The sequence below is a fragment of the Polistes canadensis genome, unplaced genomic scaffold, assembly GCF_001313835.1.
Source record: "Polistes canadensis isolate GaletaPanama2010 unplaced genomic scaffold, ASM131383v1 scaffold_92, whole genome shotgun sequence".
In the NCBI taxonomy this organism is placed as follows: Eukaryota; Metazoa; Arthropoda; class Insecta; order Hymenoptera; family Vespidae; genus Polistes; species Polistes canadensis.
In genome coordinates this window covers 461,690-488,839 of record NW_014569639.1, presented here as the reverse complement: position 1 = coordinate 488,839, position 27,150 = coordinate 461,690, and the positions used below count along the sequence as shown (strand labels likewise).

The 27,150-nt window shown below is 33.4% G+C and overlaps 1 protein-coding gene across 11 annotated transcripts in view; it reads left to right on the top strand.

Annotated features, from left to right (window-relative positions):
* The window catches only part of LOC106787108 (peripheral plasma membrane protein CASK), a 108,630-nt gene that overhangs the window by 72,325 nt on the left and 9,155 nt on the right, over positions 1–27,150 (top strand). For 6 of the 11 annotated variants that reach the window (XM_014749187.1, XM_014749185.1, XM_014749190.1 and 3 more), the window contains 3 exons: positions 15,771–15,962; positions 16,290–16,454; positions 16,625–16,699. In XM_014749187.1, the coding sequence (XP_014604673.1) occupies positions 15,771–15,962; positions 16,290–16,454; positions 16,625–16,699 (432 nt within the window). Of the gene's footprint in view, positions 1–6,677; positions 6,751–15,770; positions 15,963–16,289; positions 16,455–16,624; positions 16,700–27,150 lie in introns of those variants that run through there. The other 5 variants (XM_014749189.1, XM_014749191.1, XM_014749186.1 and 2 more) reach the window with 2 other exon arrangements.

The following is a 27,150-nucleotide window of genomic DNA, read 5'->3' as shown; positions in this document are numbered from 1 at the left end:
ATTCGATACGTAATTTTCTACGATAATTTCGTATTATTCGAAAATTGATTTGAAAGAAACTTTCCTATTATTCCACAAGATAGAAATGTTTAATTTGGATGATAACGCTTAATTCTTATGATCGAAGTTTTTCCAACGTAATACGTTTGAATGTGTGCATACGTGTGCGATTGTCTTTGAATACAGAAATGTAATTAGGTATGCATATTTGCAGCTAGCGCATTCGTACACTCTACCAACGAAGTTAGACCGAGCAATACTTAAGTGATAATCATGATAATGAAAACAAAACTAGTATGCATTAGTACTGCAGTTTTAATTATGCCAATTTTCATTGCACTTAATCTTTGTAATCCTTAATAATCACTTTGTCGCCGTAAGTTGCCAATAATTTATTTAATTGACAATCGAAAATTTCTTATCCGTTAATCCGTACATTTGCATTAATCAAATCATCGAATATGCATCCCAACTTTTGTTCTAGATACGTTTAATGCCGGATAATCTTCATGTGATTTTCCGTTCAAGCCGCATGAATCACGAATGATCACGTAATTGCGTTCATTGTAAATGCTTAGAAAACATGAGTTATTATATTTGTAATATCAATAAAATCATTACTGGACAGAGAGAAACGTGTAAGGTATAATATAAATTACACATGGTGTATACGAATGAGAAAAACAACGTGTACAAGTAAAATAGAAAAAATTTGACTTCTTAGATTTTCTTTAAAATGTTTTACTCGCGAACTTTTGTTTCCTTTTTTAGATTAAAAATTAACCCCCGCCGAGTTATACCATCTGTCTGAATAAATAATCGCGTATACAAAACATGACATATAATTATTATTGTTTAATTATTATTTAGTATGCTTCCAACAAATTTCTGAATAATAAATATTTTCTATAATAATATACAGACATTTGAGAGAAAATCCAACGAATAGCCCAAAGGCTTGTGTGCCAAACGTTTCTGTACGGAACACATAATAAAATATTATTTTACATTTTAGAATCTCAGATAACTGAAATTATTTCTTACCTCTTGGTTAATTAATTATAAATCCGTGAGAATTTTATACAACCGTTTTCCCCTATATCAATGAAAGTAAGAAAAAATGAAAAAAATTAATAAAAGAAGAAACGATTGTTAATTGAAAAATAATTCGTGCCGCGTGAGAACATAATTGACCCACGAAAATGAAAATTTAATTATACATAATATTAGCTGACGATATTCTAAATTATTTCACGATAATATTTCGTTTAATATAAAATAACCAACAATGGTGTGTCGGGAATGGAAAATCCAGCGTGTAACCATCCGACATTAAACGTATTAAAGAACTGATAGATTAAACGAAACGATTATTTCAATAATTCATTAGAGGTGGTTTAAGAAACGACTCTCGATCATTAATGTTTACCGATTATTACTTTATTTTAACAAGCATTGGTCGACATGATAAGATCAATTAAAGTAGTTTCGAAACGATTCCACGCGGTTTTGCGATTGGATGGGTCCTAAGTTAATATCGGTAGTGGATGATCGGTAAATATCGGTTATTGGAGTAATGTCCGGTGCAAAACTAATATTTGCACTCATCCTTGCATACATACTAACGTACTAGCTCTTCCTATTTCGCTTATAACGTGCATAACGACACACGCTTTTATACCGCGTTATATTTCGCACGATGTTGCTTGCATGAAAACAGCAAAGTATCCTGCGCCTCATTTCAAGATAGGTAAACTCACCGAGGACAATGTATTTTATGTTGGCGGGGTAGTTTATTCGACGTATGATTTACGCAGCATTTACGTAGGAACATTTAAAGTCGGCTATCCCAAAAAGAAAATGGCTGGAAATGCTTGGGAACGTTATAAATGGAAGAATCGTCGCGAAAATTAAACCTTTTTCTTTTTGTTAAAAAAAAGATTGATTATTCCTGCACCGCTTCTCCTCTTCTCAATCGGTTTAATGCGTAAATTTTTTTTTAATCAATTTATCTCTTTCGCCTTATATTTTTTCGTATTTCATTAAAACGCTTAACGTTTATCGACGGCCAACAGATCTCAACGGGACATGCATAGCGCTCGGACACGGACAAACTGCCACTCGTCGTTGAACAAAAGCTGGCAGCCGGTTTCTAAGTCAAGAAAATTCGCAATTTTTGCCCCCATTGTTCTAAATCTCTCATAGCATAGAATCTCACTTTCTCTCTCTTTCTCTCTCTCTCTCTCTCTCTCCCGCTATTTCTTTCTTTCTCTATCTTTTCGTCTCACTTTCTTTCTCGCTTGCTGTATGCTGCCATTGCCTCGCGAGGATAGGGGCACTCGGTAACAAACAGTGTGAAATCTACCTCTCCCCTTTCTCGACCAAATTTACTCGACAAAGCTTTGCCCACAAAGGATTTCATTTCCATTTTTTTCCCCAACGAAATGCTTTTTCCTTTTTTTTTTTTCTTTCCTTTTCCCCCAGCCCCATAAACATTTCCCCCTTGTCGTTTATATTCACGATCTGGTCGAGACCGAAAACACTTATCACAAATTTGATCAATCTAAAATAATATTTTTTTTTTTAGAAAAATTCATATTATTTTCCCCGAAAACAGTCGTTTTAACTAAACACGTATTATATCCTAATCGTTAGTTCGACATCGATGTATTCGAACGAATCGGAAACTGCTCCCACGTCGGGATGGGACGATAAAATTTTGTCAATTTCAGTTGTTGACCGTGTAAACGTAGATATATGGCCGCGAATATGAATATGATTTGTCTTTGATAAATTGCATCGACCAATGACATTTATCGATTCATAAAATTCAATTCCGAAGCATTTTCCATAAACGTGGATAATAAGAAAATATGATATATAATATCGATATTAAAAAAATATAAAAAGCGTGATTTTAAATAACAAAATAATTTCAATAACTAGCTATAGTTTTCCTCACCGTTGTCACCGTTTTTCTCCCACTAACTAACTCTCTCTCAAAAAGATTTTATAACCTCACTTTTGTCAGTAGCGCCATCAAACATGGATGCAAGTTTCGCGCCGAAGTTAAAGCGCCATCGGACGACGAAACGCGTAAACTCTGAAAGCGTTTCTTCAAACGACAAGGGAGAAATCGATGTCCCGAGGGAAAACTACCCCACTTACGACACTATATCGCGTTGCTCGCTTCTGACGTTGACTTACCGACGAAACACTATCCCTGTGACACTAGCCAAATAGATATATTCCCGACTCTGTTTCTTCGCTATTCGCAAGCTAGCGCGGTAATTTGAAGAAAAGGGAATGCTTTTAAAATTGTTTCGTAAACGTGATTACGTCAAAGTATAATTTATTGAGTTTGAAATAGTTCACTCCGTTCCCCGGTAGAGGAAAAAAAATTATTTTATTTTTTTTTCTATTTTCTCTTTTTTTTTTTACCTATCTCGTATCCCACGTAAACCTCGAGTTTTCATTTTATCATTTAATTTATTTACGAACCCTTTTGTTTTATTTTTTCTTCTTCTTCTTCTTCTTCTTCTTCTTCTTCTTCTTCTTCTTTCCTTTTCTTCTCGTCCCTGTTGAGAGGGAAAAGAGTTGGTACAATTTTCTCCGCCAACGCGAAGCGTGGAAAAATGCAAAAGAAAGTAAAAAAGAAAAGAGGGGGAGAAAAAAAGAAAAAAAAAAAAAAAAGAAGGAAAAAACGATGTCTCCCGTATTACATGCTTTTCTGTGATATGCCTTGCGACCCTTGCATATTTCATACTCCGTCGAGTTTTAAAAAAGAATGTAAATTTGTGAGAAGAGAAGCGGATCTTTCTGCCGACGATTGCTCCTGGGTAGATAGGTAAGGTATATAATATAAGTACTACTCAACGTACATGCCTATATATGTATAAACCAACTCACTACAAAACTTGTCCTCGTGGTGGTCACGAGGAGATCTCCTTACAGGCGCACGATGCCTTTTACAGGGACTCTTTTCGTTCTCGTATTATCTTATCAGACCTGTGCTTTGCTCCCTGACGGGGGATCGTTTTACAGCTTGCCTTGCGAATTTGCGTTATTTCGTAAGTCGATCTTACTCTCTCGTTCTTCTTTCCTCTCATTTTATCTCTTCTTTCAAAATAGAATTGCTGCGTATAAAAAGAAAGAAAAAAAAAAGAAAGAAAAACTTCCGAATGTGAAATTTGACCGAAGGTATGTATATCCGGTACACTTTTGTCCTGACTGTCAATTGTAAATACATTTATAATCATCATATTTTAGTCGAAAAATTAAAGAGTTAGATGACCCTGTCGTCGGGAGGGTTACCTACTCACCCTACATCCCCCTCCCCTTCTTTTAAACCGCGGTCTCTTTCAATAGTTTATTCGAAACTCGTTATCGAACTGCTCAAGAATTCCCGACGGAAAATTTTGGGATGGGGAAAATTCTCAAACTCGAACTTATCTGTCTTCTAATAGAATCACCCCTTGGGATTTACGAAAAGCCTTTGGAATATCGCTTACGTGTCCGTTTCATCTTCATCCTAATTACACGAAATATTCGCGTAGTCATATATTCATACACATACACACACACATATATATATATATATATATATATATATATACAGATACATATAAATCTTGATTTACACGCAGTTAAAAAGGATGCTTCTAATGTAGAACAAGGCTGACCCCCTCCCCCTCCTCCCCGAAGTAGTACGTATCAGCTAAGAAGTGCTTTGTCAAGTCGATGGAAATTAATTACTCTTCAACTTCGTGTTACACCCCTTATTGCTTGATGGCTTAAAGGGATCGTACGGTTTCTCCCAGCCAAAATCGGTCGTCGATCAGTAGAAATTGTCTGAACCAACCCCCCTCTGTCTTTTGTTAAAATCACGTTTACCAGTTTGTTACAAATGGTAATTCAATTAAATACATTTAAATGAAAATCAATGATATACCTTGTTACAAATAATTCATTCGTTTCGATTCAAACTTAACGATATATAAATATTTTCTATGCTTCATTTTTTCTTTTTTTCTTTTTTGTCCAATTTTAATCTGACATTTCATATTTTCTATACGATTAAAACAATAGATATATTTAAAAATCATAAAATCGATCGTTACGAATAGACCTTTAAACGAACAAACGATGTACTACTTTACATTGACAAACTATGAAATCGAATCAGTCTCTCGATGTATATCCCACGACACAAGTATACGTTCCATTCGTTTCGGCATATACAAAGGTACTTACTTTAACGATACCTCAACACTGTGCTCTTTAGTCTCGTAAAGAGATTCAAGGAGTCACGTGTCAGATTTCCAAATGTATCAACTATGTGTATGTGTGTGTGTGTGTGTGTATATATATATATATATATAAGAAGAAGCAATGGTGGGTGTACCTAAAACGTTATAGACGTATACTAGTAATCGAATACACGTATGTAGATATAATTTTCGAAATAATTCCTATTGAAGTCAATTTAAAATTATTACCTTTGCATCGCAAAGTATCTCGAGTACACGCTTATAAACGGATAACAGTTATAAAGCCGATGGGAGAGTGAGAGGGGTGGAGGGTGGGGGATACTTTGACTCGGATAAAATGAAAAGAGAATATTTCTATGATATATATAATATGTTTCTCAGAAGAGAAAAAGAGAGAGAGAGAGAGAGAGAAGGAGAGAGTTATTGGATTTTATCTGAAAACAATTTTCTTTCTAAATCATATCTCTTACTCGGCAATTAATTTCTCTTTTTATTGCGTTAACGTGTTCAAAAGAAAAATAATAAATTAATAGAAAGAAAATACGTATCTGGCAACGAAGGAGCATAAAATTAAATCAAAAACAGGCTTTTTTTTCTGGTTGATTTTGTTTTAATTCTGAGATATTAAAATCCAATTTTCCAGTTCTATCGTTTGAAGATACGTTTGATCTTTTGTTTAATATAAACGAATATCGAATAAAATAAAATAAAAAAAAAAGAAACAGGAAGAGAGCCAAAAGGATCACCGTCTTGTTTTTTAAAAAAAGGATTGAAGATTTTTGTATTCTTATGTTTTTTTTTTTCTCTCACGGAGGAGGTTGCGTAGAAGGAAGGAAGAAAGAAAAAAAAAAGGCAGGAAGGTAGGAAAGAGGGTGGTTGAAAATTCGATGTATAGAGGATAAAGGAGAAAGTAGAGAGAACAAAGCGGAAGAGAAGAGTTTTAACGGAATATAGCAAAGAGAAGAAACGTGTAAGGGGATTGGCGGGAAGTCGAAACTGAACGGTGTCGACAGCAGAGCGCGGCACAGTCAGTGTTCGAGCAACCGTCCGCATGCGAGCACGGTGGTGACATCCGGTTCTATAACACGAACGATACTTTACCTCGTCAAACTATATATATATATATACATACATATATCGTGACGAACGGTTCTTCACATATCCAAATTAAAACGAATTCATTTTTTTCTGTTGTTCCCTTTAATTTTCCGTTTTCTCTTAGTCACGTCGTGCGCGTTTTAATAATCATCGTCAGAATACCGAACGAATTTTTTCCCTTTTTTTGTTTTTGTTGTTCTCTATCAACCTCGAAGATTTATTATTTTTCTCATTCGCGCCTATAGGAAGAGAGAAGAACGCTTAAAAAAAAGAAAAAAAAAAAAAATTCTAACAATTTCTTCATCTTTAAGCCTATTCTTCTTCTTCTTCTTCTTCTTCTTCTCCTGATTTCATCGACGAATCCCGTGCGATGCTTTGTTACGTGAGTCCCATGATAACAAACAAACAAACAAACGAAAAATTCGTTATCAATTTTTTCTTCTATTTTTCTTTTTCTTTTTGTTGTTGTTGTTGTTTAAAAAACGATTTTCTATATTTGCAACCTCCAACCCTTCTTTTCGAATTTGCAGCTTCTTTTCTAAACACTACTTGTTTTTTGTTTGTGTTTTCTCTTTTTATAGGAATGCAGATTAACGAGATGTATAAAATTATTTACGTTAATTGTCGATTAATTAATTAATCGCACGTATATTTTAAGGAATTGTATACTTTAAAACGAATGATATATTTTAATAGATCTCGTTCTTATCGTAAAATCATTTATATTGACATTTAATTATTTACAGAGAAACACATTTAATAAGATCACCGAGAAAGATTACTGTTTGAATAATTATTAAAATTTGATATGTTAACTGAATATATTTTAGTTGCAATATAAAGATAAACATCGTTCTTATAGTTACATTAATTCGACAATTGAATAAGATCAGGATAAACGGGAAAAATAACAGGTTTTTCAGTGTTCGAGAAACGGTAGAAAAGCGTGTCTGATCATATAATATCTTTTACTACTTATCGATTAAAACTACTTGTATAATATTTTTGGTCTCAGGTGCGAATACCTTGGAAAAGTCGTAATTTCAGCTTGCATAACTTTCTCTTTTTTTTTCTTATTATTTTTCTTCAACCATTCCCCCCCTCTCTCTCTCTCTCTCTCTCTAACTTTCTCTATTTTATAGAAAATTTTATTCGATCGTTTATTCCCATACATACATCGATTCGAGTTATACTCGTTGAAAAGTGTCGTTTAACAAATAAACTAGAAATGATTGTCGCGTTTGTTGTTTTTCTTTTTTTTTTTTTTTTATGCAACAACAAGCGAGAGAACGAGAGAGAAATAAAGTACCGGTTTAATTGTTCGTACGATAAATTCGAACATTTATTTTTTGTTGTTGTTTCTTTTAGCAAAAAGCGCGAACGACGCAACGAAACGCGACGAATCACAATTTACGCCCCGTCACGGATACGTAAATTTGGTTAATTTTCATCGAATTTATCGATCAGAGTTGTGTGATATTAATATAACAAAAGAGGAATTAAACCAACGAACGCGGAAGTAAAAGAGATTCGAGCTCGTCACCGAACTTCGTTAATTTGATCGACGATGTTTTGGTATTACAGACAACGATAGAATTCTACTCTTCCTTCAAGGTTAACCGATGATCCCCGAGAAGAAGATTTTTGATCTCGTTGTGTCTACCAAAGGGAGGAAAATCTAATTTTAGAGATAAGCTAAAACCGATTTCCATGCACGCGGATATTCGAACGGCTTAACGTATACTTATCGTGGGTCATCTTTGATTATCAACGACATTTTCTGAGGTTGAAACATCATTTGTGAATGCTAGTAGAACCGACGTAATCTATAATGGAAATGTCTTTCCGTGGTAAGAAAGAAAGAAAGAGAGAGAGAGAGAGAGAGAGAAAATATCAACTGACATCAGATTTTATTTCATTCATATCATTAACGTTATATCATTATAAATTACATTTCGATAGTTATTACAATGATATTATAATAATAATAATAATAATAATAATAGTAATAATTGCATCGTTAATCGTAAGGAAATGCTTTTATAAGATAAAAGAAAATATTTAACATTACGAAAATATTTTGCTTAACTTCGTATAATATTGCAACCACGTTTTTTAATAAGGAAGAACATTTTTCATTTACTCGATATTATTTTAATATAACGAAAGCTGACCTCAACTAAAAGAAAAACGTTTCGCAAATAAAATATATAAAATTTGGCCATTAAAAAGTTTATACGTATAGAATGTCATATATATATATATATAGTTCACAAAATATATCTTTTCTAATAGAGAAACGTGAGATTAATTTTTATATTTTCTATTTGCACTAGTGAGGATAAATAATAAAAGTAAGACAAATATGATAAAACTATTTAGAAGATTTTCTTCGACTACAATACTATCATTCATTATATCAAATGTTTTATATATACGTGTTAATTACTATTTTAAATTTCTTCACTTTTTGTTCTACGAATAAACGCGAGAAAAAGAAATTAAACGACGTGACTTAAATATTATTATCGAGATCCGCTAATTCGTCTCTTACATTTTTCTACATTAGAAAAAAAAAAAAATTCTCTACGGGGGAAAATCCAACGAGAGAGAGAGAGAGAGAGAGAGAGAGAATAGGTTTCGTGTCCGATAGATTAAAATTTTCTGATCGTTAGTTCACCCCTCATATGCTACCTAATTCACCTAAAAATTAAAAAAAAAAAAAAAAACTCGAAAAATCGACATGGGGAGGAGACAATAAAAAAAAGAAGAAAAAAAAGAAAATAAAAGTAGGAAAGAAACAAAAAAAATGGACAGCCAGCGTTGTACAAAGGATTGTAAGACGGGAAAGGATACAGAAATTCGTAATATTTCGAACAATGAAACATTTCTAATGCATCGTCGACTTTTTTAAATTGCACGGCCAACTTTAATCCGGTCCAACTGATGATGAACCAAAGCTGAAGAGTTCGAGAGACAATGCGCGTTGCACTTGTTCGCGGTAGTCCATCTTTTTTCCTTCCTACCCTCTCCCCTTACCCCCCCCCACCTCCCGTCCCCCTGTCCCGTCATTTAATCTATCCTACTATCTTTCTTTTCTTTCTATCACTTTTCATTCTCTCTCACTTGTCCGGGACTCTTTTTTATAATTGCTCGCCATTAAAGCGAGAAAAACAGGGAGATGTGTGTACACCTATCTACCTACCCACCCACCCACATATTGCACAGGACAATAAAATCTCCGTTCCGTCGATCTCTTTTTTTAAATCGTCGAGTGGTCAATTAAAACGCCATCATTCTCCATACTTTTTCCACTCATTATTTGCATAACTTTGCAAGCGAATCAGTTCCCGCGTATAAAACGACATCTTCAAACTTCGTTTCACTCTCTCTCTCTCTTTCTCTTTCTTTCTCTCTCTCTCTCTCTCAGTCACTTCGATCCACAAAAAGCTACTTCCTGTTACTTGGCGCAAGTGAAATAATTATATAAGAAAGACAGATTTCTTACATCAGATTCATGCGATCCTCGAATAATTTATCCTTCCTTTGGAAAAAGGTTCAGATGTCTTCAATGATAAGGGAGACAAAAAAAGAGCAATTTTGAATTCTTCCCCGTTTTCCCTCCTTCCCCTTTTCATTCCTTCTTCTTCTTCTTCTTCTTCTTCTTCTTCTTCTTCTTCTTCTTCTTCTTCTTCTTATCATTCTCCAACAAACTCCCTTAACTACTTCAGCAATTACGTAAGAAGACAAAAGCCACCAGCTATGAAGTTTCCTCGTCTAGGCAAGACACGATGATTGTAAGAGAGGGTATGGGGGTGTGGGCGGGAGTGGGACTTAGAGAGGGGGGGTGTGGGTAAATAAAATGGTCAAGAGAGACAGGAAAAAGGATGTTATGGAAAATATATTTCGTGCGATCACTTTTGAAAATGAAAATATAATTTGTTGTGTGTTATGTATTTTATTATACATCGTAATCGTTAAGTTTAAGCGTGTTAATGACAAAAATTAAATTGATCTCGATTGAAACCGATCTAAATTCGTCCTGGATCTACCGAATAAACGCGTTGTAAACAGGATAAAAGGGAATGGACGATTATACGAAAAGCTATTTGTCGAGTCTAGCCGATGCTTAGTAAATTATTTAACGGGATGAAAGCTTAACCAAATCGATCGGTTCATACTCCGGTTGTACAACCCGGTTGCGAAACGTTATTTCGTTTCGTTAACTAAACACCGGCTTTGTAAAATGCGTTAAACGTTGCTCGTCGTCGTAATCGTCGTCGTCGTCGAAGAATAAGAGAATTAATTTAACATTTAGCGAGGGAAATACTCGGGGAGAGTAAGTACGAAACGTGTTGCATTTTGATGGCATCCTATAACTCCCACAGAACGGATAAAGTAATAGAGAAAAAGAGATAGAGAAAGTGCATAAACGTTTTCGTATATTTACTATACGCGTTTACATTCGTAAAACCATCCCCGTGGCACGAAACCTCTCAGAAAAAATTCATCTGAAAAAGTACTCCACGAATTTTTATCTTTTCTTTCCTTCCTTTCTTTCTTTCTTACTTTCTTTTTTTTCTATCTTTCTTTAAAACAACCCAACCGAGATATAAATAGATGTCTTATCTACTTACTTGTCTATCATTGAATTACCTTTCCAATCTTCTTGAACAGTCGTTCCTTGAAATTTATGATAATCTTCCGTCGTTTTAATTTTTTTTTCAATCTTTTATTAAACGCGGATATTGCTTCGAAATCAAATTAGATATTATCAATGAAAAAATAAGAATAATACAATTATTAAAAATCAGAAATCACAAAGATACTTCTTCCATAGAACGATGCATTCACCGATTGCAAACACCTTCGATCACTCTCTTTTAGTTCAATAATACAAACTTAGATCAACGTGACACCCTCTAGTACATTCTTTCTTTACTCTTCTATTTCTTTTTCTTTCTCTACGTCACCACTTTTCTATTTCAAATTCCTTCACGTCAGCACACTCATCTTCGTACTCTTTTCTCACGTGTACGAATCTCCGTTTTCTTGCGTGTGCTTCTTCATATATACATTTGACGAACACGCGGTCACGTTCAATAATGTATGAAATATATATATATATATATATGTATATGTATATGTACATAGATATATGAGAAAGTCACTCCTTTAAAATCCTTCGTGGCTTCCGTGCGTTGAAAATTTTAGATTCAGATGGATGTCGTCTTACGTCGAGATATATTTTAAAGATGATAAATCGTTCTGATCTTTACACCTTTTCCCAACCGCGAATCTTTGCTTCGATGATATCACAAAATCTGACTCTCTCGGTAGAAAAAAGAGAGAGAAAGAATATTAACTCGATTAAAAAAGATTGCTTATACAATCTAAATGTTTCTACATGTACCTAAACGATTTTATGAAGTTCTACTATTTTTGTTTTACTTTATTTATTTATTTTTTTTTCTTCTTTTTTTTTTTTTCGAGTATTAATCACAGAAAATTTCATTATCCTCGTTATCTAGTGAACAACACCGCACCTAGCAACGAAATGTGCCATCCAACCAGATTATGGAAATTCGTGTATACAAATTTGGTTACGTCGTATAATATAAATCAAGCGAGTTTTGTTCTCGCGAATAACGAGTCTCCTCCGTAACGTCATCTTCCCCTCCCTTGCGTCTCTATCTCTCTCTCTCTCTCTCTCTCTCTCTCTCTCTTTCTTTTTTTCTCTTCTATTTTTTTTTTTATTTTTATTTTGTCACCCATAACTCGATCGTACAATCAACGTTGATGGTCATAACATAACAAAGTTCCCCCCAAATATTGTGTAGTACCCCTCTCACCCCTTGTTCCATTCCGTTGACCACAGAATGATCCGACAGAAATCCGAATGCAATTATAATTTATTGTCTGAAAAAAAAAAGAAGAAAAAAAATAAATAAAAATGATATATTCATATAAGTATATAACCATGTTCTATTAATCGAAGATCATAGCGATCTCGTTCGTGGTCCTCTCGTAGTTACTGCTAACCACAGAAGTACTATTCTAACGTTCAACCAAATGAATTCGTTTCCGGATCCCATGCCCGCTACATTGGACACACCGCAGAATAATTTCTCTCGGATTTGTACTATTATTTCATCCAGAGAAAGCCACGAACTAGTGTGTGTGTGTGTGTGTGTGTGTATGTGTTCATCGCATGTAAACGGAGAGAGGAGAAACGTACCGATTCCACGATCAAATTTTCATCAAAATTTTCGTTAATACCCTATCTTTAGATACTATCATTCAAACTATCACCCAAATATTCCCTGTCTCTGGTTTTATCGACAGAAAAGTATAAAAAAAAAAAAGTATTAAAAAAAAAGTATATCCTCTACCTCTAAAACTAATCGATTTGTCTCGTTCAAATTCAATTCATCGATAACCCAAACTGGGAAGTTTCTCCGAAACCCCATATCCTCCTCCCCATACACTAACCCCAGGTCGATTAAATCGAGAAATTATTCGATAACTTTCGCGTTATATTACACCACTTTTCTGCGTTTAATTCGGTAAGACGTTTCCCACGTTTCGTTAGTTTAATTTTCATTTCGAATAATGATCATTAATTTTATCGTAAGAACGATTAACTTCAAAACGAACGTAATTGTTTTCAAAACACACATTTTCAAAGTTTTTAATAATGAAAATTCATTTGAACGTTTTTTTTTCTTTTCACCATTTCTCTCCCGTTCATTATAATATATTTTCATTGATTCGTGTATATTCATAGATATCTATACACGTATAGATATATCTATTCAAATCGAAAAAAACTAATGTAAATGAACTGACACACCACTATTCTCGACGGATAATACAACGGACTCTAATTAATGGTATACCCAATGGATTCGACGTAATTAACTGTAGTTCAACCAACAACTCGAACACCGATCAAACTGGCTTAATCTCATCTCATCTTTTTTTTGCTTCTTCTTCTTCTTTTTCTCCCCCTCCCTCTATCTCGATAATATCGCATAAATCAAATGTATTAGCATAAATCAAATATTTTGTTCCATCGAATAGCATTCACGGTCTGACGATTTTCGTCATGTTGTTCCGGTAGCAACGATACCGTATCTACTATTTGCACGCTATCACTCAAACTTCTCTCTCCTCTCTCTCTCTCTCTCTCTTATTCTCTCTTATTCTCTTTTATTCTCTCACACACATACACACACACACACACACATTTTCTCTCTGTGGTCCCCTTTTCATTCAGCATTTACTTTACCCATCAGGTATGATTTACATATAGATTACATATACGCAAAATAGGAAATAGAAAGGGAGTCGACTATCAACGTGAAGCAGGTGACGAGTTTGGCAGCGTTTCAAATAAGCCGTAGTCGTTTCTGAGCGAGCAGCAGCCGGTTGTTACATCTACGTTTTCGTTCTCGCTAGTGTATACGTGAGAATAAGTAAATGTGCGAAAAGCATGCGTTTTACACGGTCCACATAAATTCGTCTGTTTCGAGAAGGTTCTCTTTTTCTCTCTCTATCTCTCTATCTCTCATTCTTTCTACTAGGGACTAAACGACGGAACCCTTCAGACAATTGGCGACTAGCCAACGAATTATCTCGACGTTTCACAGGGCGCTTATTTGTCCGACATGCCTTATCGCCCTATTCCACTACTTGGTGTTACGTTCACTTTTACGTTTTCGATGAGTGAGAGAGAAAGAAAGAGAGAGAGAGAGTACACCACTCGTCACGAAAAAAACACTCATTAACAACGTTACTACAAAGTACGTATACAAGACGAATATCTTCGATATACTTCTCTATTTCGTTATATTATAATATATTAATTCAACATATTTAAGTACCACCTACCAACGACATTATGATTCCTTTTTTCTCGCGTTTCGTTTATTTTTTATATTATACCGTTTGAATTATGCTACCGAAGGAAGCAATTTTTATACTCATCTCATCTAATTGGAAGATGATATAATATAAATGAAATGATAAAAAAAAAAAATAAGAGAAATAAAGAAGTATCGTTCGAGAGTATCTATCGAATATTATTATGATGGTTCACGTGCAATGGCAAATATTAACGAGCAGCTTTGGTAACACAGTTTACTTTAGCCTGACGTATTAGCTTTCGTTTGCTTTTTCTTTGTTAATGTCGTAAGCAGCAGTGCACATCTTTTTATTTCCTTTACACTTCTCCTTGACTATTTCTATTTTTTCTCTCTCTCTCTCTTTTTTTCCCCCCTTTCATTTCTATACTTTCAATGTTCGATTGAAGATTTACCGAAGAGTTGGATCCGTTCAACGGGTAGTATACCTTTTAACTTCCTAGACTTGTAGTTTCGTGAAGTTCTTTTACGTGGTAGAATGAGAAAAATCCGTTAAGTGTAAAAACGTTGAAAAGAATAAAGATAGGCTTGGCCTCTTCTTCTTCTTCTTCTTCTTATTCTTCTTCGAGAATCTTCCTCTCGTCTTTCAATCCACTTTTAATCTACGCTAACAATAAAATGATTCACTGAAACTGTCATTTGGGGTTGTATGTTCTTCTTAAAAGGTTTGTTTTTTTAATTCTCTTTCAACGAATCGAAGAACATTTTTGAATCATACAAACATTCGAAAATATCTCTTATTATTCGATCGACAATTGATTTTTTAATTCTAAACTTTTTCATTTTAGTACTATTTTCTCTTTGTTTGTTACAAAGAAAACTTATGTAAATTTGAAGATTAATAGGAAATGATTCGTTCTCTTAACCATTTTTTCGACACAATCGAAATCCGTATTAATTAGAAACGGAAATTTCAAAGACCGCACGACTAAACCGCGAATTCGGTTATAATCCAAGGGAAAACCGTTAGCTAACTTTGGGCCTGCGATATGTGTCCGCTAATATTTGAGACTTGAATGGGACGAAGCTTGGAAGTAAGCCGGACGCTTAAGTAAATAGCATTCTACTCCTTTGAGTTTAACTACGTTTACACGTTATCCTAGCGTATGCGATTAGTCCCACGCTAGATAACGTGTTAAGGTTGGGTCTGGGGTGGGAGGGGTGGTAGTGTACAATCGTAAGATTTTATTCTGTTAGAAAATCAGAGAGAATAACGTTTTATTTATTTTATATTTAAATTCAACGTCGAAATCTCAAAACGAAAGATATCACTTTTTGCTTAATTTTTTTGTCCCCTTGTTGCGTTGCTTCTTTTTTCTGTTTTTTTTTTTTTTACCTACCATACCAATGACGAACAAAATAAGCGCATATACAAAATAATATCGATATCTTTTCCGCCCGCCCCCCCACTCTAGTCGTCGATGCTCATTCGATTGGAACGTTTCCATTCATGATTTCGTTTCATGCTCGATTACAGGCATTGTTGCAAGCTCACGACGTGGCTGGCCACGAAGTTTACGGTGAGGAAGCTACGAGAGTGACACCACCCCCGTTACTTCCGTATCTGAATGGTGGCGATGACCTCGACGGTCAGAATGGCGATCTTGACCTCGAAAACGTAACTCGTGTAAGATTGGTGCAATTCCAGAAGAACACAGATGAACCTATGGTAAGATTATCTTTTTATTTCTTTTTTCTTTCTAATTTTTCGTTTATTTTCGATATACAGGTAATCCTCCTGTAATACGGTTTACCTTTAACACGATCAAAAAAATTGCGAAAACAATTTTGATAGAGCACTGGACAAGACAATGGTTGCTTAACATATTTCAAAATTAAATTACCATAAAATAATGACGCGAATAGAGGAATAATAAACATATAACACGGTTTCAGGAGGTTTTAACTGTATATACTTATACATTAATTTACACATCAACGAGAATGATTAGTAAATCTATTGAAATAATAATCGTATTCGTAATTATGTTTTTAGGGAATTACTTTGAAAATGAACGAAGATGGAAAATGTGTAGTAGCAAGAATTATGCACGGTGGGATGATCCATAGACAAGCCACCCTTCACGTTGGTGATGAAATTAGAGAAATCAATGGAATACCCGTTGCCAATCAATCCGTTAATGCCTTGCAAAAAATTCTTGTAAGTAATATCATATCTCCAAGCCTCTCTTATAATTCTATTAAATATTTTAAATAATTCTCACACATACGTCTATTTATACATATATACTTAACGAATAATTTATATTCCCATTTGACGCGTGATGATATAATAATATGATAAATAATACGTGTCGCGTTTTGTTTCAGCGGGAAGCACGAGGATCGGTGACGTTCAAGATCGTGCCATCTTACAGGAGCGCGCCACCCCCCTGCGAGGTACAAGTAAGCCCCAAAATCCGTGTCCAGTCCCAAAATCCAACTGCCGAGAACAAAAATCCTATACCTTTGAGTACGCCTTCTATGGGCACCTCCAGTTCCGGGAGTGTCGCGAACAAATCCGGGAAATCGGTGAAAAATTTAACCGGGGCCTCTGGCAACCCCAACAACAACAACTTACCTACTTCTACAACGAGCAAAGATAAATCTTCGAAGAATTCTAAAGCTTCAAAATCGAAAAGCGCCTCCTCCTCGACCGAAAGTACACCGAGACGTCGATTGAATCCACTCTCGGCACTTCGTTCGCGAAAATCTTAAATCCTCTATTTTCTTATTCGGGTTGGTAGGGGTTCGTGAGGGAAGGGGGGAAGGGGGAGGGGCATTGGGATGGGGGGAGAGGTCCGATTTTTCTTGGATACTCTTTTTTTTTTTTTCTTTGACAACTTTTTAAGCCTTTTCTAGATAGGTTAGTAGTCAGCTAGCTTTTGTGATTCCTTTTATCAGCAGCCAATACGTAAAATACAACGATAATGGCTTTTTGCTTCTGGCCCCCCCCCTTCTTCTTCTTCTTCTTCTCTTCTCTTCTCTATCTTCTTTCGATAGATTCGGATTGTTAACTCGGATTGAAAGTTTCAACGATACCATTTATTCCTCACAAACCCTAGCCCACCCCCTAACACCCAACTTTTTTCTCTCAAGAAATCGATCCTCCACACTCTCGGATCGTATTATTTTTTCAGTATATATTTATTTTTGTTCCTTTTATCTACTTGTAAAGAAGTGAGATTGATTTTACGCGAAGCTTCGTAATAATAATGTTCGTAAAATAAAAAAAGAATGGTCGATCGTTAAAGTATTCATAATAATCGATGATACACAACTCAAATGTAGGATTGAATATTGACAGTTCCGTTCGTAAATATTAATCAAGTAGGAGGATTTTGTAGATTTGTCTTAATTAAATCTAAATATATTCGTATATTAAACGAATAGTATACGTAGAAGAAAGCTATTGGTATATTTAAGCAAAGTCAGATAATAATAATATTACGATGTAAATGCATTGCTTATTACGTCCTTACGTACCTGAATACTCGAAAATCCTGGCCGAAACTAAGTTTGCCGAAATTCAATCTCAATATTAGATATAATTATTGAATATTAGATAACATTTACTAGTCGAAAAGCTTTACTTATCGTATATTATATTACTAGTCACAAATAAACAAAATCTATGAAGTAATAAAACTATCAGGGTTTTCACTGCGTAGTCACATAAAAGCGGCTAGTAATTAAACGTTAATATAATTATTACTCGTTAGACGATTATACATAATGTCTATTGAGAATATTATATAAATCTCTGTGATTTAAATTATTAGCCATCTCGAATCGAAAATCTCGCGACTTTCTTGATGACTTAGATCTTTCAACGGTGTTTAGTTAATATTAATAATCTTATCGATAAAAAAATGCATTCTAAATAGATTGTATCGTGACGATGTTAGAGAGAATCTATTAGAAGTGTTGTCAGTCGATGAATGTTTTAAGAACGTTGAGCTTTAGACGTTCATTCTAAAATGTGAGCTTAGAAAAATGATTAAAAATTAAACGTTCGAGAAATGAACATTTCTTATCTAGTTGGATGAACGAGAGTTGTAGGGATTTTTTCGTTGTCTCTCGGAAAAAGCGTTGCTTCGCACAAAATCGAACGTTTATAATATTAATCTAATATTCGTAGAATATATATTTATATTAAATAAATATATAGATCATCGTTTTAAATGAGAAATATTATTATTATTATTATTATTAATATTATTACACATTAAAAAATAATAACACACAAATATATATATATATATATAATTTTCTTTTATCCCGTCTGATATTTCTTCGACTAAAACTATTTAAACTATTTCGAGTTATTTAGAAAATTCAATAAATATATCTATCTATCTATCTCACAGATTTATTATCGTTCTAGAATCGATAGATAAATACTACTCTACTCTGTCTTCTAACCTTTTAACGAAACACGTATCCCATACGAGTCGATATTACAATAGATTGAATTACCTTTCACTGCGGTACCATAGAAAAACGGTTTGTTGGAGGAGCGTGCTGCTAATATTTCACCGATTTCCCACAAATATACGTAGAGTTTCGATAAATCGCTGTATATATATAGTAGTATATACATATATATACATCTACGAACAAAACTAACGGATTCGATGATCAAAATTAAAGTCAATTCGACTTTCAAGCTTTCCAATTGATAATCCAAAGTAGAAAACGATTTGTTGACTTTTTTTTTTTTTTTGATTGGTTTCAGGAAAGAACGACGATAAAATCCTAACGAGATCGATTTATCGGTTCGATTCATAATTTCCCATACTTTTAATTAATATAATATTATTCTTCCTACTTTTTTTTTTTTTTTTTTTTTTTTTTATTATTCCTTGTCACAAAGTATATATAATATCTCGTACTATCCCGTCGTGTATACTATTCGATATTCGCAATTAATCGAAAGGCCAATGCAAACCGCTCGTCAATTTGTTCGAGGATTTGCAGCCTTTCTTTTTTTTTCTTTCTTTTTTTTTTTTTTTTTTTTTTTTTTATTTCCCCTCGAACAATAACGTTTACGTTTTTCCGATGTCATTCGCGTACCCATTAATTCATCCGTCCCGTCATTTGGACATTCCGGTCAGTAAATATGCGCGTATGTGTTAGTATGTATATATACAACCGAATACTATTTCAAATTTCGCTTTTATATCCTGTTTTTCTCTCTTCCTCTTTCTCTCTCTCTCTCTCTGTCTCTCTCTCTCTCTTTCGATTATGGACCCGTAGTACATATTCGCGTTTTAAATTTTTTATTAACACGTATAATAACGTACACACTCTGATCCAAATTATATTTTACTGCTTCCTCGAAAAGAGGAAAGAATCCTACTATCCTATTTCTATTTCTCTTTACATATCTATTTCTATCTATCTAACTATCTCTGTCTCTATCTGTTTCTCTCTCTCTCTCTCTCTCTCTGTCTTTCTCTCTCCCTACATACATATATATATATCTCTTTTTCTCTCCTACGAAACCAGTAGAATAGAAACACGCTTCTATATCTATATCTTTATTATATAGAAAAATATCCGTTTTTTTAGGTATAGCATCCTTGTTTCGTTTTTTTTTTTTTTAGATCAATAGTTTATTAGAAATTCTGCAAAAACAAGGCGTAGAAAGATTATTATTATTATTATTATTATTATTATTATTATTATTATTATTATAGATTTAATATATATAAATATCGATTGGAAAAGCTGTATCGTGCTCGATACGCAATTTCCACACAGGAAAGATGAAAAATTATTGATCAGGATCTTATGATGCCTGTGAGTATGATGCATGCACACAATGCAACCACGAGAATAAAAAAAAAAAAAAAAAAACAGAACTATGTATCTTCGTATATTTGTGTGTTAACATTTCTCGGTTAATATTTTCTTTGATAATATTTTACTATGTTACATAATTTAAACATAATATACACGACTAATTGAGATAAAGTAAACGTCCGACGAGTAAAATGCAAAGATTTGAAAAAAACATTCTCGGGTATGCGTATATATGTATATATATATAAATATATATATTGCTGGATACTGCAGTGTGCATGAATCATGAGATATCGTTGCAAGGGATATGCAAGTGCTCGCATTATTAACGATAAATTGTTAAATCCGTTGCAGATGAATTCGCTGCGAATTTGACAAGACAAATTTCATCGAATGTGCTTTACTTTTTGCTTTTTTTCCACCCTTGGCCACCTTGATGAAAAAAAAAAAGAAAAAAAAAGAAAAAAAGGAAATTAATCTTAAAACACTGATATTTCACATTTTATCGAGCAATCGCATAGTTTTTCTCTTCTCTTGCCGCGTTATATAAAAATACGTATACGTATACGTAATACATTTGATGCGAGTTTCGAATTTTGTCCAATGGCATAAAAATTTGAAATAATGAGTCGCAGGGTCGTCATGACCTGTCTCGTTTAAATGAATAATTCATATGGCACATGTGAAGCAACGAATTTATTCATCTAGGACAATATTGTTAACTTGTCAAAGATAACTATGTGATGTTATACACCGAATATATTTTTTAATGAAGTCGAAAGGAAAGACAAAATGGAAAGGAAAGAAAAAAAAAATAAGAAAAAAGGAAAAGGAGACAAAAAAAAGCGCTAATTCGGTACGAGCGGTGTAACAAACGCTTTGGTCGGCGCTTTCGAGTCCACGACGCGTGCATGTTTCTCTCTCTCTCTCTCTCTCTCTCTTTTTCTTTCTATCCCATTTTTCCTCCATTTTTCTATAACTCTCTTTCTCTTTCCTTTAATATTTTTCTATTTATTTCCCTGAAACTTTTTCTCTCTCTCTCTCTCTCTCTCTCTCTCTGCTCTTACTTCTTCTCTATGCCTATATATATATTTTTTTTATTTCCTATTTATCATTTTCCTCCTATCTTCGTTTATTCGTTACTATTTATCTATTTCTTCGTGATCTGTCTGAAGGAATCTTTCTCATATCTTTTTCTGTATTTTTAAAATATCAACGTTCCTGCCTAACCCCCCACTCTTCTTCTATCTCTAAATCTATCGTTATTTTTTTTTTTACATCGTTCATTCGAACATATCTCTCTTTCTCTCTCTCTCTCTCTCTTTCTTTTTCGTTTTCTTTATCGATTGCAAATAATTTTGTTGAAAAGACACATAAGGTATGCACTATATATATATATGTACATATATATATATATATATTTACGTTTTATTCGACATATTGTGTTATTTGGAATGTTGTTTGTGTTTTTATCGTATATATACATATAAAAAAAAAAAAATAAAAAAGCTTTTGTTACACCCCTCATTTTTACCCTCACCCGCATGAAGGATAAAAAAAAAAAAATACATATCTTTGCGTAAATTCGTTTGAGAAACAGCTTTAAATACTTTTCTTTTTATCTCGATATTATTAGCCCTATTTTGCATTGTGATTTTACGATCGATGATACGATCATTTTTTTTTTGTTGTTGTTGTTATTCGAAATGTCCAATTTTATTATAATATCTTGTTCCTTTCTTTCATTCCCCTATTTTTTTTTCTGCGACATGTTCGCACGCTTTATATACGCGAGGGATGGGGTATACGATATGTGATACCTGAATTACCTACCTTTTCCCCCCCCCCATTATCGTTAATTAGCGACGCTAGTTCTCGATCTATGTAGGAGCTTGATTGCTCGTTAAGAACATGATTCATAAAACGGAACAGCGTCCTACTCTTTTTATCGTGTATATATCATTCTACTTACTTCTTTTACTCTTCTACTTTTTCTTCTTCTTCTTCTTCTTCTTCTTCTTCTTCTACCACTTTTCTACTTCTACTTCTTCTACTTCTTCTTTTTTCATTTGGTTCCTGAATTTGGTGTTAATCAATTTCTTTATCTTTGTTTTCTTGTCCTATTAATTCTTTCGTATTTTTTATTTCAACTAAATACGCGAAAATATATCCACATGAAACATGCTGCTGAGGGTAAACGCAAAAACAAACGCGAATAAATATAATCGTCGGATTATACGAAAAAAAACAAATTCCATTTTTTGCCTTAATCTATTCTTTACTTTTTACGATTACATTGAGTTTTGTTATTTTTCAGGCTTTAAACGTTTTCTCATGGAATTCTATTTAATCGTTATTATTAATTACCATTATCATGTGTGGAATAATCGAAGTGTACACGCATAAGTCGCGATCTTCGTGACTAGAACGAATTATTGCGTGGACTTCGAATAAGTTGGTAACGAAAAAAAGAAAAAACAAAAAAAAAGAAAAAGTGTGGCTGTTAATAACTCCGCCGCAGTATTTACCTATCCTCTTCTAGTCGTCCTTAGTCGAAAATATATATATACATATACATATATATATATATATATATATATATATATATATACGGTAATACGTAAAAACTTTCCTTTCTCGTATACGTGTTTTAATTTATTTCATTTTTTTTTTATTTGTTTAAATCTCACTGTCAAATATTTCGAGCAACACAAAACTTGTAATTTGTAAATATTAATCGTTTGTGTTAAATAATTTATATACATATATATTATATATTCATATGTGTATATATATATATATTTTTCTTTTCTTTTCGTTTTTCACACACATACTTGTAATGTATGATCAAAATTATAATTTGTTGTTCGATGGTGCACTTTTGTAGATAATCCCAACTATGTATACGATGGTATATATCGATTGATCGAACGAACGAGTTTAGTTAGATTCGATATAAATATATATATATATATATTACGTATAACCCATCTTCACCCTTTTTGCGGTATGCTATGTACGTGTTAAAATATATATAGCGCTTATACGTGTGATATAGTAGAGGGATTGGGAGGAAATGGGCGCGGGGGAAGGAAGGGTACTTGATTGAATTTTATAAAAGCGATATGATGTGTGTTGAAGTTATAATATTATAACAAGTTGCCTATATATAATATATTATATGTTATACGAGATTTCGAAGTTTATCGAGCGTTAAATGTAACTTAAAAAGTTAAAATAATTCTGCTTTTTTATTGTCGTACACATTGCGGTTGCGCTCTCTGAGAATTATTTACGATGCGGTGAGAGAGAGAAGAAAAGAAAAGAAAAAAAAACCAGAAAAAAAAAAAAAAAAAAAAAATAAAAAAAAGACAATTTGAAATGTTCGATACGATCGTTTTCGGCAGTCAGAAATCAACGTACTAGAAAATATAATATTGTAGCAAATTTATTATGCGAAAAAACGCGCTAACCTATATTTATATTGTATTATATATATATAAAGATTATTATTCACAGAGNTAAAAAGTTAAAATAATTCTGCTTTTTTATTGTCGTACACATTGCGGTTGCGCTCTCTGAGAATTATTTACGATGCGGTGAGAGAGAGAAGAAAAAAAAAAAAAAAACCAAAAAAAAAAAAAAAAAAAAAAAGAAAAAAAAAGAAGAACAGATCTTTTAGGGGGAAAAAATCAAAATCGGTTCGATTCTATGCGAAGAAAAATATAATATTGTAGCAAATTTATTATGCGAAAAAACGCGCTAACCTATATTTATATTGTATTATATATATATAAAGATTATTATTCACAGAGGGATAGAACATTTTGACGGTATCGATAGGACAATGCAATGAAATATTTCTGCTTGGCCGGCCTAGCTATATACAGCGAAGATGCATTATTCAAAATAGCGAATTCGCGAATCTAGATCGCGTTCAACAAACTATCCGTTTACATTCTATCGTATCGGATGACAAGAGAAGAGGGTGGCAACGGGCGAAGTTACCCTTTTATCATTGTTTTCATTTTCTTATTGGTTATATACATATATACATACATATATATATATATATATGTATGATTATATCTCGCGAATATCTCATAGGAATTTAATTTTTATTCGCGTAGAAGAATATGGTACTGCTAAAAATAAAACTAATAATAATAAACTATCACGACTAATGATAAATAATAATGCATAAGCGAATAGAGAACAAAAAATGAAGATATTATTACACATATACACACACACATATATGTATATTATTACATATTCTTATGAATTCTAACTACGCGTCAAGTCCTTATACGTATCTCTATATCCTATAGAATTATTTAAATACGTAGGAATTTTTAATTTTAAACGACTTCGACCGAATATATATATACATACATATATATATATATATATATCTCGCTTACGTCGCTTCACAAAAACAAAATTAATAATAAAAAAAGAAAAAGAAAAAAAAACAAGACGTCTCTCTGTCTATTCGTCTATTCCGTTACGACTAATGTGTGTGCGAAATTTACGAAAGAGAGAACAAGCAACCGCAACGGCAGCTACACAACGGCGGCGTTATTACGACAGCATATTGTACGAAGACATAATAAAGCGTAAATTGCTGGAATATCACGGCTCGTAACACGAAACTTCTATATAAACGTGATCCCTTTCTCTATCTCTCTGTCTGTCTCTCTCTCTCTCTCTCTCTTTCTTTCTATCTATTACTCACTTTGTCTCTCTCTATGTCTAACTATTTATCATTCTCTCCTTCTATTTCTATTTCTATTTTATTTCTTTCTTCCTTTCTTTCTTCCTTTCTTTTCTTTTCTTTTCTTTTCTTTCTGTGTGCCTGCAATAAACAAATAAAATCAATGACCGTACCGCATACCACCGATAATTCCAATTTAATCTTACACATACGCATCCGTATTCGTACGTATATAAATATATATTTAATTCTATTTTTGTGTTGTATTGTCCAATTGTACGTATAAATTGCGCGAGTAAAAACACCAACCGCTCTCTCTCTCTCTATATATACACATTCGTTCTATTGTATTAAAATTGCGCGTAAACGCGAATCATTTTGTTTCTTCGTTGAAGAAGAACAATATTTATCGCAAATAATAAATATCGTCGTCTAATCTTTCTCTATTATATCATTGCGACGTTTTTAATCGCGCAATAAAATATCTACCGCCCGATATTCGAAAAAATCGGGGGCCAACTCTTTCACATTTGTATTTTTTTTGCTAATTATTTTCTCATTTCGTACTTTGAAAATTTATATATATATATATATATATATATATATATATATTTTCTCGTTGTGCATCTCCCATTTCGTATTTCTCCGTTGAGGAATCTAATTTTCTAACCTTTTTTTTTTTTACAGAAATATACACATTGTTTTTCTTGTGTTAATCCCAAACCACGTCTCGTTCCTTTCTCTCTCTCTCTCTTTCTCTCTCTTACTCTTACTCTCTATCATTTTTTCTATCCGTCTGTCTGTCTCTATTTCTACGTTTCTATTTCTATTTCTCTCCCCCTTTTTGTAATTCACTTCTTACAAAGCCACTTCACACAAATGTTATTGCAGTAAGCGTGGATGATTGAATAGGTAAAATTTATATCTCTGTGTTCAACGGCCCCCCACCACACCCCCACCCTTCCCCGTTTGTAATAACCTCGCCATCCCCTATCCTCGTATGCAAAACGTTGTTCGATAGAATGTCATCGTCATTATTATCCGATCATTAAACCAACCCTGGTCAACAGCTGGGGGACCCCGTAAAGTCCATGGCACACCTTCGAAGAGACCTTCCACAAAAGGTAGCAGCAAAATTGGCAAGAGAGAGTGTTTTGGGAATAACACCATGAGTACAATTTTCGTATTAACGCGGGGATGGGTGGGATGGTGGGATGGTAGTAGAATGGGTGAGGGGCTGGAAAAAATATTGTCCATAAAAAAAGAAAAAAAAAAAAACGTTTTGCATTATCGATGAATATCCATATTTATGGAAAGTTCCTTCGTTCGTGTTAGATATTTTGAAAAGCAGGAACAACGAGAAAGGATGATGGTTATATATATATATATATATACATAATACCTTTTGCTATTTTTCTGGACCCGAGAATATACAGAGAGTGCCAGTCCTTCGAATGGAAATTCGACAAGAGGATTCAGCAGCATCAGCAGCAGTCAATCCACCAGACGAGTTGTCGATAACGCGCGCAAATACCTCTTTCTATATATCACTTTCTAGAAATTGTCTTTTTTTTTTTTGCAACCTTTGAGAGTGCTCTCAGCTGTTCCAACATCGACCATACCAAAAATCTATTACCCCATTTAAAGGTTCATCAAAATTCCTAACTCCCTCCCACCCATCCTCTCTCTTATCTTCCTCTCCTTGATCGCGTTTATACAGTTTGTCGTTACCTTCACATTTTCTCAATCCTCGTGTCTACGTAGTCAAATTTTGAATTCTTCTTTCATGCACGTAAAGCAAACTATATATAAATGGTTCCGACCTTCACACGTATTCATCATGCATTATCCTTTTGTTATCTTATTGTGGAAGAAAAAAAAAAAAGAACTGGAACACCGAACGATTCGCGTGATGCATTTCGTTGAAACGGTGCAACAACCGGAGAGAATGTATCATATATATATACAATACATACTTTTCCAAAGAAACATTTTCTCTCCATTTTAATTTTGTATACGTTAAAAGCATGGATAGCACGTAATTTTTTCATATATTTCATTGTTCTTTTGTATAAAAATAGGTTGTATAATTAATTTTCTTTATTTTTTTTTTTTTGGTTTCTTATTAAATTAACGCGCGTGAATGTAATTATTAATTATCCTAATTAATATTATCCTTCTTCCTAAATGTTGACAATATTGCATTGCGTGTATTTTCGTTTATCTATTCATTCTAATCATTTATTTCTTTCCAATACGACTAATACGCATCATCTACTCTACTCGATACAAAATTTCATTCAAAAAAAAAAAAAAAAAAAAAAAAAAAAAA